The 14,384-nt window shown below is 38.1% G+C and overlaps 1 protein-coding gene across 3 annotated transcripts in view; it reads right to left on the reverse strand.

The window, feature by feature from the left end:
- The window catches only part of LOC122791664, a 384,215-nt gene that overhangs the window by 345,738 nt on the left and 24,093 nt on the right, over window positions 1-14,384 (reverse strand). For all 3 annotated transcript variants that reach the window (XM_044059492.1, XM_044059493.1, XM_044059489.1), the window contains exons 2-4: window positions 8,642-8,708; window positions 1,720-1,769; window positions 404-457 (exon numbers count right to left, since the gene is read on the reverse strand). In XM_044059492.1, the coding sequence (XP_043915427.1) occupies window positions 404-457; window positions 1,720-1,769; window positions 8,642-8,708 (171 nt within the window). The remainder of the gene's footprint in view (window positions 1-403; window positions 458-1,719; window positions 1,770-8,641; window positions 8,709-14,384) is intronic.

The raw sequence follows: 14,384 nt of genomic DNA on the forward strand, positions 1-14,384 counted from the left end.
TATTTTTAGCTTTTAACAGAGTTGAGAGGACTTCCTCCATATTAGTTAAAGGGGTGGCTGGGAATGTAGAATCTGTGAAATAGCTGTAAAAGTGGGTACAGTAAATTTGCACAAAATGTGTCAGCTAGGATCTCAGCTATTTTCTTTGGGCGAGTGATAAGCATTACTGTGGACCAGCACTGACTAAGGAATGAATTCCAGGACCTTAAGGAGGGCACATATTTTAGGCAGTTGATTATAAATTCAAAAAAGTCCACATATTTAAGCTTCTACTAATTTTTATAATGCCAGTTGCAGCATATTTTTACTGAAAACTGAGCACTTAATCTTTAAAGAAATACTTTCAGAAGAATTCATTTATCATGGCAAAACACACAAATTGAAAGCATGGCTATCGACTGACCTGCACTCTTTACTTGTTCAATGTTGCTAGATCCTTTCTTCACTGTTAGAGATACTGTAAGACAACAATAAAATGTACATGTAACCAAAGGCCAAGTTAGAAAAAAAGTAAAATGCACTGTCCAGCTGGGAACACAGTAGCCACCCTTGGGAGATACATGGAAGAATGCATATGCATGAGGAGTCATAGATGCCCCTGTGATTTCATAGGTTATATGACCACCCCACCCATGCAAGATGAGGAAAAATAGGAATTACATGAATACTTCCTTCACCACTGGGATGAGAGCAAGTTTCTAAGGACTCCTTATGGGTGTCTGAATAATGGCCCCTCTAGAATTGGTGGAGGTCTAGTGGTCAAAAGTATACAATCTCCACCCACACATACACACACAATATTTCAGCTGTAGATATCATTTTATCCCAAGTTGTAAACATTATGGCTGTCATTTGCACATCTCACAAAAACTGTAAACAATTCTTGGGTCACCTCATCTTGAAGGAGTGTGCAAGTTCTGTGTCGAGGCAATTTCACAGAATGCTGTTTGATTCTAGGAAATTGGATTTGATAATATGCAAAGTGAGGAAATACAGGCTTACCTTTTTTCTGATGATACTGATTTTTACTGTAAAGTAGTTAAATATATAATCATAATATAACTTTGAAGGCAACACGGTGATGCAACTGATATGTCCTCAGCAAACTTCATTCACCAGTTCTGTTCTTGCCTGGTATTCCATCTGTGTACATTCTGTATATTGTCCCTGTGTCTACATGGGATTTTGATTCTGGTGGGTACTCCAGTTTCCTGGCACATTTCAATGTATGTGAGCGAATGTAGGCACACGATCAAATATGTGTGTGCGCGTGTGTGTGTGTGTGTGTGTGTGTGTGTGTGTGTGTGTGTGTGCGTGCGTGCGTGCGTGTGTGCGTGTGTGCGTGTGTGTGTGTGTGTGTGTGTGTGTATGCATGATGCACACCCATCTCTATATACACTAAAACACAAAATAATTCACATATAACATGCACGTCTATTGTCAATTTGGAAAATCTTCAATTAACATATGTCTCTGTATTTATTTTAGGATGTGAGAGGAACCCAGAGCACCTAGTGAAATCACTAATATTATTTTTTTATGATTTGTATATGTTGACATATTGCATTACTCAAAACTCTGGAAATTGTGGGTCCTTTACAAACACTGAGAGGAAACAGCTTACTTACCCCTAAAAAGCACAATGACTATAAATATATTCTCATAGTTGTACAAATAAAGTAACATATAAAACATCTGCACATAACTAACGTGTCTTACCTGCACATTTAGGTGACTGATGACATTCAACAACCCCCTTTATGCAATCACTGCAAAGAAAAGAGAAGAGAGTGAAAAATTAATTAATTGCAACTTAAGGGTTTCTTTTAGTTACCAGGAAGGTTCACTATTTCTGACTTTGTTTCAGCAGGTAGTTTAGTTTTTCATTGTTTAAGTAAAGCGTTACAGCTCTGTAGATAACTCGGACTTATATCATCTTCATCATCATTATCATCTTATTATGAAAGAAAGGTATCTTGAAGTTATTTTAATAAGTCTCCATCCCATGTTTACTACCCTACCCCCACCCCCCAAGATATCCTTATTTCAAGGCTTTGCTGTTTTGGAGACATATTTGTGTTTTTGCTGGGTTTGAAAACTTAATTATATTAAAATAAACCACTTCACCATCTTTTGAAGAAATTTACAGTTACCAAAATGCTGATTTGAAAGTGGCTGACTGAGCAGCTCATGATTGCAGTTACTATAAAAATCCATAACTGTATGCATACAGTCCTGATATAATCATTTTATCTGGACAATAATAGCCTTTCTTTGAGATACCCTGTTGTCTCTCAAGTCACATTCAGTAACAGTGGATCTTCAATATCACACAGATAATTTTAGTGGCTTTATAGCTGTTGAGAAGAATATTTCTGGAGGCATTAGAAGCTGATTTTACTAGTGAAGTACTTATGACCTGCTGTCACTCTACTATGAATACAATGAGTAGGTGGTCCCTACAATCTGCTGCCTCTCCCCCTGCTCCTCTCCCCTTCATGTTCAGAATGACATCCTGTCATCTTCTTAACTTCCCAACATGACAATATGCAGCCATATTGTCTACTCTGTATAAGTGCTTTGTTATTTTTTGCACCATTTGCTTTCACTGCCGGTCAGACATCAGCCTCTCGTGTCCATTCAGCCCTTTTGTTCCCTACCATGGGCTTTAAGGTCACTGGGAGGGGCCATCATTTAAATAGTCATTAGTGGTTGTTTAAGCTTTTTCTGCTTTATGCACTAGTCCCAGTATGCACATGGCAAAGCAATGGGGAGGGGGCATGCACTCAGCTAACCATGGAAGCTGGCCCTTCATCTGCATAAGAGGCATCCCTCCAAGTAGCCTTGTTCTGAAGCATATATGGGAATTTCCCCAGTCACCTCTGGAGAAATCATGCTGCTTCATGTGCACATCCTTGTCCGTCCACCAGGAGAGATGAATGGGTCATGACCTCCTACACTCCCCCACTCTGTTGACTCCTCTGCTAACTAAATTTTGGTGTCCTGGGTTTCAGCCAGGGCTTTATCTCCTGCATCAGGGAACCAGGTACATGTGATTTATTTCTGATATGTACATTTGTTCTACTCTTGGCATTATGTATTTATTTCTTCCAGTAATATTCTACTCAAATTGGTCATTATTCTTTTAACACTTGTAATTTTCACTGTCTTGTAATGTATAAATATCATTGTCTCTGTTATGTAAAGTACTTGCCCCTTCAAGAACTCTGTTGTTGTTGAAAATGGTCTCTGGACCTGTCAATTTACATGTTTATCAAACAGATAAGCCAAGTACCTACATACATACATACGTAAATAAATACATAGATAGATAGATAGATAGATAGATAGATAGATAGATAGAAAGATAGATACGTAGATAACATAAAGCATCATTTACATGTAAAAGTTCCCCATTTGACTATATAGTTGTGCACAAGCATGCCTTAATCTTTAATTAGCATACCTTCCTTGCTAATACAATGAACAGTAAGCATCCTTTTATTTTTGTGGGTGTGAAGCTGTGTAAATAGTTATGTATGTATCAGCAGCTGTAACCACCTGAAGTGATTGCCTTTTTGTACTGCCATTGTAACTTTTTATCTTCACTTGTGTATTTTCTTCTCACCTATTGTACACTATTTATGTTGAATTATATTATGCCAGTTCATAAACGTTCATTAATGTACTTCTTTGGATCAAAACTGAAAAGAGGTTGTCGAGCCTCAAGTGCTATTTCTGTTTACAAAAGTCAATTTAGCAAATAAATAGTTCTTAAATGTCAGCTTAAGCTTACTTTTATTAATGAATCAACTTCCTATAAAATTGAATGTCATGTTTACATAGTGTCATCTTAAGTCTGCTGCATTGTTTGCACAGGCATATTTCAGAGAATGTATTGTTAAAGCAGACATTAAGTATTCGTTGTTCTTTTTGTCAGACTAAATAAAGCCAAATATTACCAGCTATAGACATGTCATGGGTTGCTCTTTTCTGAGCTTGTCAGCACAGCACAACTGGTTTGTATGGCCAATTAAAGTGCAAAATGTGACACATCTATGGTTAGAGTGGTTTGTTTTTTAGTCCTAAATGCACCAATAAAGACTTAACAACTACAAAATTACTTATTTAATTTGTAGATATTTTATTGCAAACAAATTAGCTGCGCAGTACTAAAATTTCATTAATGTGATTTGGTGTTCTTCAGAAACTCAAATGCAATGTAAATATTACAATTTTTTATTTAAAGTATAATACAATTTTCCCAACTGTATTCCTACCAATGCCTAAGTCTACTGATTGACCTCTCTTTTTACTTTGCCAACCCCACAGAATTCTTAGCCCAAAAAGTTATTAAACAGTTTAAAGTTTACATTAAATAAATATATAAATAAATAAAATATTCTATAGCAAACAACATAACCTGTGAATCTAGATCAGCTTTGGCAAAAGGAAAAATAATTACTAGATTATACTGTTTACATTGCTTAACTGCCTTAAACTCATTTCATAATATGAAACTGTTACAAACCTCTATTAAAAATATGTCACCTCATTATCATATATTCTCATTGAGACCAGCACTGCACTGTTCAAAAAATATCAACTGACTCCTCATATAAAGACATGATATTACCTTCGTCTTTCACATTTAAACTGATCCTCTGCAGCTATTTCCCTTTACTGTCTAATAAATTATTTATAAAATCCTCTGTGTGATCTCAGAGACAAAAAAAAAAGCAATGCAGCGTCAGTAAGGGCTCATTAAAAAAAGTTGTAGGTAAAAACAATTCCATAAAATTGTTCCTGCAGATGGAACCAAGCTGCCAAAGATTCTTAGAAAACAGGTGGATTTCATTACTTTTAGGAAATTTAAAAAAGGTCCCATGATTAATGAATGTAAGTTCTTCTAAGATAGAGGCTAATAATTATTGCATGATTGAACTCCTTAACTAGCTAAGACTCACCTGCTTCCAAAACAATCTTACATGCCTCTATTTTATAACATTACACTCTTTGGTTAAGCAATTTAATAACACATATACTATAATATATCTCTTAACTACATTTTAAATATCATATGTTGTATATTTCACTATTTATACATTAGAAACCTTATTCAAAATCTAATTTGCATATTTTGCTTCTACTAAGACGTTACTAATAAAACTTATGGTAGTTCTCTTTAACTGACTCACTTAATACAACTTAATAACTTACACATAATATTAACTAAGAGAAGTGAGTTTGCTGCTCCAGTTATTAAAGGAATTGCATTAGGCTTAGCGTATGTTCTCCATTATACAAAATGTTTGGTTTTATATTACTTCACACAAAGCTGGAAGCAACACATGTTTCTTTAAAAACGTGTCTAAAATAGTCTATAAAGTTTTGTACTATAGGTCATGAAACTTCTATTTAAACAGCTGTCTGAGAAGTATATTCTCATACATTCTTTAGCATACATGTGTAAACTGTAAAATTTTAAGACTCATATTTTCATATCCAGGTTTGGTATGAAGTGCAAGTTTTAGATGTAAGCCTAAATGAAAACTTGCTTTTACTGATTTACTTATGTCAACCTGAATGTATAATCAATACTAATTGCTTTATTTGTTGTATCTGTGGTCCGGCGGTCATGGCTTCAAAGCGTCCCCAAACCAATCTACCTACTCAGTTAACAAATTTAATATCACACACGTAAATAAATAAAGTAAACTCACATCATTTAAGTTTCAGTACTGAAATAATATCCATTTGTCTCCCCATACTGCAATATGCTTGCTCCTAAGAAGTTAAAAAGACACTGTGTGGCATAGAGTCTAACTTATCTTACATTTTAGGTATTTGTATGATCAGCTCATTTGCAGGGTATACATTCCTGGCATTGGATTTCTAATGCAGGTGCAGATGACGCAGAAAAGTTTGTGAGTGTGTGTGTGTGTGTGTGTGTGTGTGTGTGTGTGTGTGTGTGTGTGTGTGTGTTTGTTTGTAAATAAGATTATTAAACATTCCATTTGAGAAAGAAATTGGCATATTTATTAATAAATCAGCAGAAATTAAATTAAACTAACTAGATCATAACATTAAGAGATTTATGTTTGAGTAAATGACTCATTCATGATACCTGATCTGACTAATTATTCCAGTGTACTCATTCCACTGTTGCAAACTGACAAATGTCATTTTTATGTTAGTAATTTCATGTCATGGCAGCTGATTACATTTTGCAATGACTCCTTCCTGTAACCTTATCAGAAGATTATCACCTTGTATTGTTCAATTTTACATACTTCAATGCTACCTTTCTAAACCTTGCTCCAGAGTATTGTGGTTACCTTATGTCCTTATTATGCAAGCATTTTTTTTTAACATGATAATACTACTGTCGGGTGCTTACCCACAGTGTAATCCAGGAATCATTCATGAGGATTACATTTCAAGGTTTACAATGAAGCTTTGTTTGCAGCTTAAGACGCTGTCTTACCTTGACAACAGCTGAAGACATTTCCCAGAACTGTATAAACTGAAATTGTCCTGTAAGACTGGTCAAAGCAATTCAAAGGGAAATACACCTTCCAAGGACTTCCAGTATTTATTTTTGGCAGCAGTATTCTATTTCAAAGTTTTCAAATTTTAAAAGTAAATAGCAATTTAAAATGAATTTTGTAACTACCTGTGTTATGTATATAGCATATTAAACACATTTGTTAGTGCATGTCATTTTCAAAGACAGTTTACAGAATGCATGCTGTTTATCTATTGGTTTATAATCAAGACCTGTTGGTCAAAAACAAAGTTCATTATGGCAATGAAACTTCATGCCAGGAAACTAGCAGTTAAAAGTCTGTGGGTAGAATTATTGGATGTATTAATAATATACAACATAGCAGTGATGTTGTGGAAGGAAGGCAGGATAGTGTTAAGGGTCATGGCTAAAAAGCATCTTTGGACCAGGCCACCTACCCAGTTACCACTTAATAAATAAATAATAGTAGGAAGATATGGAAGGGACAGAATGCAGTGAAAAAGATAGGAGTAAGGAAGAGCGAGAGAGAGATGGAAAGTTAGAGAATGAAAGAAATTGATCACTCTGACATGCCTTGCTCCTTCTGTTTTTTTTTTCCTCCAAGGAAGTGGAACTGAACTTCCATTCTATTTTTTTTTTAATTCATGATCTACATACAGTTGCAGCAGTTCTAGCTTATATTTGCAGGCATGCAAATGTCTCACATCCATTCAGCCCGTTTGTTCCCTAGTATTTGGGATTAAGGTCAATTGGAGGGGCCATCATTTAGGTAATAAAAAGAATACATCACATGACATGAGGGCTAAGCAATATAAGGAGGCTAACCAGTAATTTGTGGTAATTGTCAGTGTACAAATTTGTAAAAAAATTGGTCAGCACTGTGCAAACTTCGGTTACTCCCATAATTTTCTTTCAAAATAAACTGGCTCAAATTTAAGGATATCATCAAACTTTTACATCTTAAAAGTTTGTAATTAAGCAAATGTTACATTTCTAGGGAAACATTTTTAGTTGAGCAGCGTCAGCTTGATTGTCTATCTTTCTGAATCTCAAACTGAATCATTCTCTTCCTGATTCTAACTGTATAGCACCCCAAAATACTCCATAGGAGTACCCCTGTCCATTTTTACTACAATATTGACAGGCAGAACATACCCCACCCCAAGCTATGCAGAGTGATAAATGGATGCAAGTCAGGTATCTTATATAGCTTCTAAGGATTTTTCCAATATACCTGCTGTCATAAGCCTTCGGAAATCTGGGTCGCAGAGTGATAAATGGATGCAAGTCAGGTATCTTATATAGCTTCTAAGGATTTTCCAATATACCTGCTGTCATAAGCCTTCGGAAATCTGGGTCGCAGAGTGATAAATGGATGCAAGTCAGGTATCTTATATAGCTTCTAAGGATTTTCCAATATACCTGCTGTCATAAGCCTTGAAATCTGGGTCGCAGAGTGATAAATGGATGCAAGTCAGGTATCTTATATAGCTTCTAAGGATTTTCCAATATACCTGCTGTCATAAGCCTTCGGAAATCTGGGTCGCAAATTACAATCTTTCTGTGCTGGACTTTACATTTACCATGCAAACATGCATACATTTGCATGTTTATACTACCACACTGTGCTTCCCTAGACCACCTTAATTCTGTAGTCAGCCCTGTGCTGGACTTTACATTTACCATGCAAACATGCATACATTTGCATGTTTATACTACCACACTGTGCTTCCCTAGACCACCTTAATTCTGTAGTCAGCCCTGGCATGGTAGTTTTCCCATTTCCCTCCCCAAATATTACTGAGATATTGTCATCCAATTTATCCCTATACCCATATGACTCCTACCAGCTCCAAGCCCCTACTTGAACACATATTTCTAACATTTTTTCAGTCAGGGTTCCGCTAATCCCTGTTGACTTTGCACTACAGAGTCAGTTAAGATTAGAAATTCTTTGTATAACAAGTTATCATTTACAACACCATTGTCTCAGTCTGCAAAGAATACTTGAATGTCGACACAAATACTCTGTAACTTACTCCAGTTTCATACAGCTAAGTGTAATAATAAATCTAGTAACAGCAACTTAAAAGGCAGAACAGACAGCCTTACCATATCAGACAGTCTTCTTCAAAAACAGCATTGTTTTCATATATCTTGCCATTGTACTCACACGAATCTAAAAACAAAGACAAATTTGTGAATCCCTCTCATAATGAACTTTTTTTCACACTTACATACCAAATGCATTTAAATTATTCAGTGAGTTAATATAAAAAAGTTCTCAAATCTTCAGTACTACTGCTCTAAAAAGTAAGCTAACAAACCATTTTTCATTGTCATAAAAATAATTCCGGTTTTACTTAAAAGAGAAAGGAGATTATATTTATAGGTTCATAGGTAAGTACTAGACTATCTGCCCAAAGGCATTTATAAGCCTAACCAGAATGTGTTGGCTTTCACCACCCCCTTAGATTAGTTCCCTGTGCCTCTATCCAGCAGAGCCATTGAAGTGATCCCTGGGGTAAACTTTCTTTTTCCCATCCACTCGTCAAGGTTTCTCTTGAAGAGGGTTAAAGAGGAGCTCTGCCTAATGTAGACTGGAATCTTGTTCCAGAGCATGAGAAGTCTCTGGGACAGGAATCTGTCCCTCCAGCACGTCCTGTTTATTGTTGTGGTGAGGTTTAGATCCCTAGAGTGTGTGTCTCGAGGGGATTTGGTTTTCTTTAAGTGGAGCATGTCCATCAATTCTGGGTTGGACATGGCCTTGTATGTCAGGCAGAGATCACCTCTGAGTAGGCAGTATGCAACTGAGTACAGCTGGAGTTTCTTCAGTCGAGCTGCATAGGGCATCCGTTTGAGGCCAGTAATCCTCTTGGTGAGGTACTTCTGAGGTCTTTCCAGCTGTTGCAGGTGTCTTGTAAGGTACATCCCAAATGGGGCATTGTACTATGTGATGGGTCTGATGAGTGATGTGTAGAGGGACACAATAACCTCTTTTGTTCTAGATGTGAACCCTTTTGTGATTAGGTGGGCCACACGGAAGGATTCTCTAACCACTTTGGCAATGTGATTATCAAAGGAGAGATTACTATCCACTTGGGTCTCCAGATCCCTTATTACATCTTCTGTATTTAGGGGGCTACCACCTATGTGGTAGTTCATGGGTACTTTGTTTTTTCCAAAGGGGATGACTATGCACTTTTTGGCATTTAGCTTGAGGCCATGATTTTGACACCAGGTATCCGTCTTAGTGAGACCTATTTGGAGGATGTCTGTGTCAGCTGGAGAGTCAATTATAGCCCCTAGTTTGCAGTCATCTGCAAACTTGGTCAGCCATAGTCCTCCTGTGCTTGCTTCTACCTCTGAAAAGTATATACCGAACAGGAGGGGTCCCGGGACTGAGCCCTGGGGCATGCCACTTGTAACCGGTTTAGAGTCGGATCTAGAGCCCACAACTCTTACCATGTGGGTTCTGTCCATGAGCTAGTTGGCAACCCATCTCGTGATGTAGGGGTTTAAGTTCAGGCTGGTGAGCTTGTCTATAATACCAGAATGGGGAATGGTGTCAAAAGCCTTTGCGAGGTCTAGGTAGGCTGTGTGGACCACCTTTCCCTCACCTATAACCTTGGTAATGGTCTCAAAGAAGTCCACCAGGTTTAGGAGGCATGATCTTCCCTTAACAAAGCTGAATTGGGTAGGGTCCAGTGTTTGGAGGTTCCCAATGTCTCTGTTAATGAGTTCCATGATGATGCGCTCCATAGCCTTGCAGACCAGGCTAGTCAGGCTTATAGGGCAATAGTTCCCGGGGTCTGTTGTGGCTCCAGCTTTGGGGAGCAGGATAACCATTGCTGTGCACCACTCTATGGATATGTAGCCTGTGGAGAGGCTGTGTTTGAACAGTGTGTTTAAGTGAGGGGTTAGTTCATTTTGGAGCTCGTGTAAGACGCAGCCTGGGACACCATCTGGTTCCATTGATGCTGTGTTTTTGGCTTTGGAAAGGGCTGTTTTAACCTGTGTGTCTGTGATTGCAGGGGCACTACATTCTTCTGGTATGGTTATGGGCCCTTTTGGGGGTGAGAGGGGGGTGAAGTTTGCACTGAACCTGTCTGCCAGGATGTTGGCAATAGCAGTCGGTTCAGTGTATTTTGTGCCATTCTGCACTAACTCAGAGCAGATCTGAGAGTTGTCACTCAGATTCTTGACATAGCTAAAGAATTCTTTGTGGTTATCTTTGGAGTCCTTGTCAATTTTTCTTTCAAAACTAGCCTTGGATGATTTTATGAAGGATCATAGTTTCTTGCTGATACTGATCTGGGATGTCTTCCCTTCTTGGGATTTTACTCTTTTCTGTACTAGTTTCCTCCTTCTGTTGTATAGCTTGTTTATGGCAGGGGTCCATATATTTATATGGTCCATTTATATATATGTTAGTTTATAAAAGAAAACTATGAGTTTATTGACTACCTACTCATTACTAGAAAATGTCAGTTTACTGCAGGGTGTAGAAGCTAGCTTTCTCACTTGTTACTGAGGCAGTAAAGAAACCATAAGATGAGATTCAATCTACTGGAATCCTATGCCTAATACTTCTATCTTTGTATTTTTGCATTCTGAATGACATGTTAGCCTGTTTGCTAGCTTGTATAGTAAGAAATTTACAAAAAATCACAATCAGTTATAGTTCAATTTGCTTACAAGTGTTTCTCCAATTCCCATTTCTACTAAACAAGCATTATTTATTGATGTGAAAATATTTTACATGGTGGGCAATGTCTGCTCAACCTCTTCTGCTATGTGACAGTCTTACACTCCTCCAAATAATTAACTGCCTCTGGGGTCACAACATTTCAGTGATATATTAGACAATGAAGTAAATTCACCAAGTGTCATTTACAGAGGGCTTGACAATCAGCCAAAGACATTTTAAACAGGTTGTACAGCTACTTAAATTATTTTATTTTATTTTTTTCTTTTCTTTTTTCCCCTGCTGTTTTCTAGACATGGACTATGTTTTATTCTGGCCACAGCTGCATGTTGAAAAAGGCATTTTCTATTGTCTTTCCCCCTTCTATGGTATTGTAGCCCTTCTAATGAAATAAAAACAATAAAACATGTCAACATTTCCTTTTTATATGTGCTAGACAGTTCTCCACTCTGTTCCCATATACAATTCTGATGATGATGATGGTAATAATAATCTTCTTCTTTCGGCTTTTCCTAGTTAGGGGTCACCACAGCAGATCACCTGTCTGCTCATGATTGGCAGTGGAGTTTTACAGTGTCGAGTTGCCAGCCCGGCACCCATCCTTCCACAGAAGGTGCACACACTCATGCCTAGGGCCAATTTAGAGTTTCTAATCCAACTACAGCATGTCTTTGGGATGAAACTGGAGCACCCGGAGGAAACCCACGTGACCACAGGGAGGACATGCAGACTCCACACAGAAGGCACCCCAGCCGAAAATTGAACCGGAGAACCTCTTGCTGTGAGGTGGCAACGCTTACCACTGCACCACCGTGGCTGCCCGATGGTAATAATAATAATAATAATAATAATAATAATAATAATAATAATAATAATAATAATAATAATAATAATACTCCGGAGATAAAGCTGGTCCAATGATCAGTTGCATCAGGATGCACTCAAGCAGCATATTCTGATATACAGTCATACAAAACACACACACACACACACACACACACACACACACACACACGCACACACGCACACACACACACACACGTGCACACACACACACACACACACACACACACACACACACGCACACACACACACACACACACACACACACACACACACACACACACACACACACACGCACAAACACACACTGCTGCACTTCAGCCAGTTCCATGGCACAGAGGGATAAATCCCTGACTATGGTACATGTGACACAGGTTTGATTATAGGCTCAGGAATCTGAGGCCCTGGCTGGATGCTCATCTTGATGGGAAGGGAGTGCACTTGGGTATGCCTTATAGATGGTCACTATTAGGGATTGGGTATACATAGGGGACATTTCCTTTGGCTGTTAGTGACATTGACTGAGTCAGCACCAAGGCGGTATAATATGCCAGTATGTCCCATTCCACATCTAGCTTTGGATGTCATGAATGGATGCAAGAGGAGGGAAAGTTAGGGAAAGGAAAGGAATGAAAGGAAAGGGAAGGAAAGGAAAGGAGATGAGAGGAGTGGAGGGGAAAGGAAAGGAAAGACACTCCGCGGCAACAATATGAAGCTGCCACAAGTGGCTCAATCTCATCTCTGGTCCTGAGCAAGGGTCCAGTACACCTCGTGGAGGAGGATTGGGCCCTAGAGCAGCTGATGTGCAGCTACAAGGAGCCACAAAATGAAAGGAAAAAACAAACAGTTGGCATTCTATTTTTTCAGGCTGAACTCTAGTCTTTACTAGACATTTCACAGTATAGAAAGTGACTCTCCCCAGCAAGGCACTGTTATCCTTGAGAAATATGATGACATTAAGGAAGCCAGAAATACTTCCTCACTTTAAGTTTAAATTGTTTATGGCAACCCATTACTTGTCTGTATAGTAAATATTTTCACAAGATAGAACTTAGAGACAAAGTGATACCAGTCTGTAAAAAATGTTATTACTTGCAATATAACATAGATTATTTACAAACTCAGTGATGTTGGTTACTGCCTAAATCACTGCTTGACAGAATTTACACACATTTTTGGTCCTTTTCTTTCTCCCACTGTTTCCAGCTGAGCTCCCCCAGGTGTCCCCAGTGCTGGGGACTCATTTTCCAGTCCCCTAGGGTAGGCGAATCAATGTTAGCCACACACTACCACTCTTCCAACTGCTTCCTTCGGCACCACTTCCACCTTTTGCCTTGGCTCCATAAGATCCTAAGGACTTTATGCGTCTACATCTTTGAAGTGACAAGGCACTTACACATTCCTGTCGACTTTCGTCTGCCTCTTTCTCCAGTACCATACATATTAAGTTAATCTATGCATTTGGGATTACCTGACGTGTCTGCTAGTGCCTTTTGTGCTGGGCATTGTGCTTAGGAACTGTGCTTTTTTTCGATTTAATCTATGCATTCGTTATAGGTCTTCTGCAGCACAACATATCCGATTTTAACAGTCCTTATCAGAACTAAAATTATTCTGTCTGCATTCTTTCAAAGATGGAATCTTCAGAAATATGTCGGGGTTTTACAGCTGACTGATTTTTATTCTTTGCTAATGCCTTTTCTTGGGATGCCACTGCTTGGGTGGGGTTAGGAGGGTGCCTTAATGGTTAAGGTGTTTGCCTTACAAACACAAGGTGCAGGGTTTGAGTCTCACAAGAGATAATTGGTTAAGCTTAAAATGGCTCACAAGGGCAGTTAGCTTGGTACGAAACTATGAATTTGTATCTCACATTATCCTGGTAACACTCATTGCTGTTTTTCTTTATATCATATCATACGATGCCTCCAGTTTAAATTCCGGCATGTTCCTGATGTTACTTTACCTTCAGCTGTTTAAAGCTTTTCTGGACTTTAATTTCTAGGAAGTATTTTTTTTTTTTGCATTTTCCAACATGTACTTTAAGTTAGCATTTTTTTAGACCTTTCCACCAGACTTGACAAAGTTCATTTAATTCCTTTTATGCTTTCTTTTACATTAGCTCTGTTATTTAGCTGTAGGTAAAAGTAGCATATTTAATTGGAAATAAACTACATTGTGTCATGGTTGTCTGAGACCAAGCATGACTACAAAAGATTGTAGAAAAAAGTATTGTCTGGGCAGCCTTACCTCCTACATCCCATTTCTTGGAGACCCTGCACTCCCATACTTAATGTCACAAACACT

The sequence above is a fragment of the Protopterus annectens genome, chromosome 17.part0 (genome assembly GCF_019279795.1).
Source record: "Protopterus annectens isolate FY-2018-M chromosome 17.part0, PAN1.0, whole genome shotgun sequence".
NCBI lineage: Eukaryota > Metazoa > Chordata > Ceratodontiformes > Protopteridae > Protopterus > Protopterus annectens.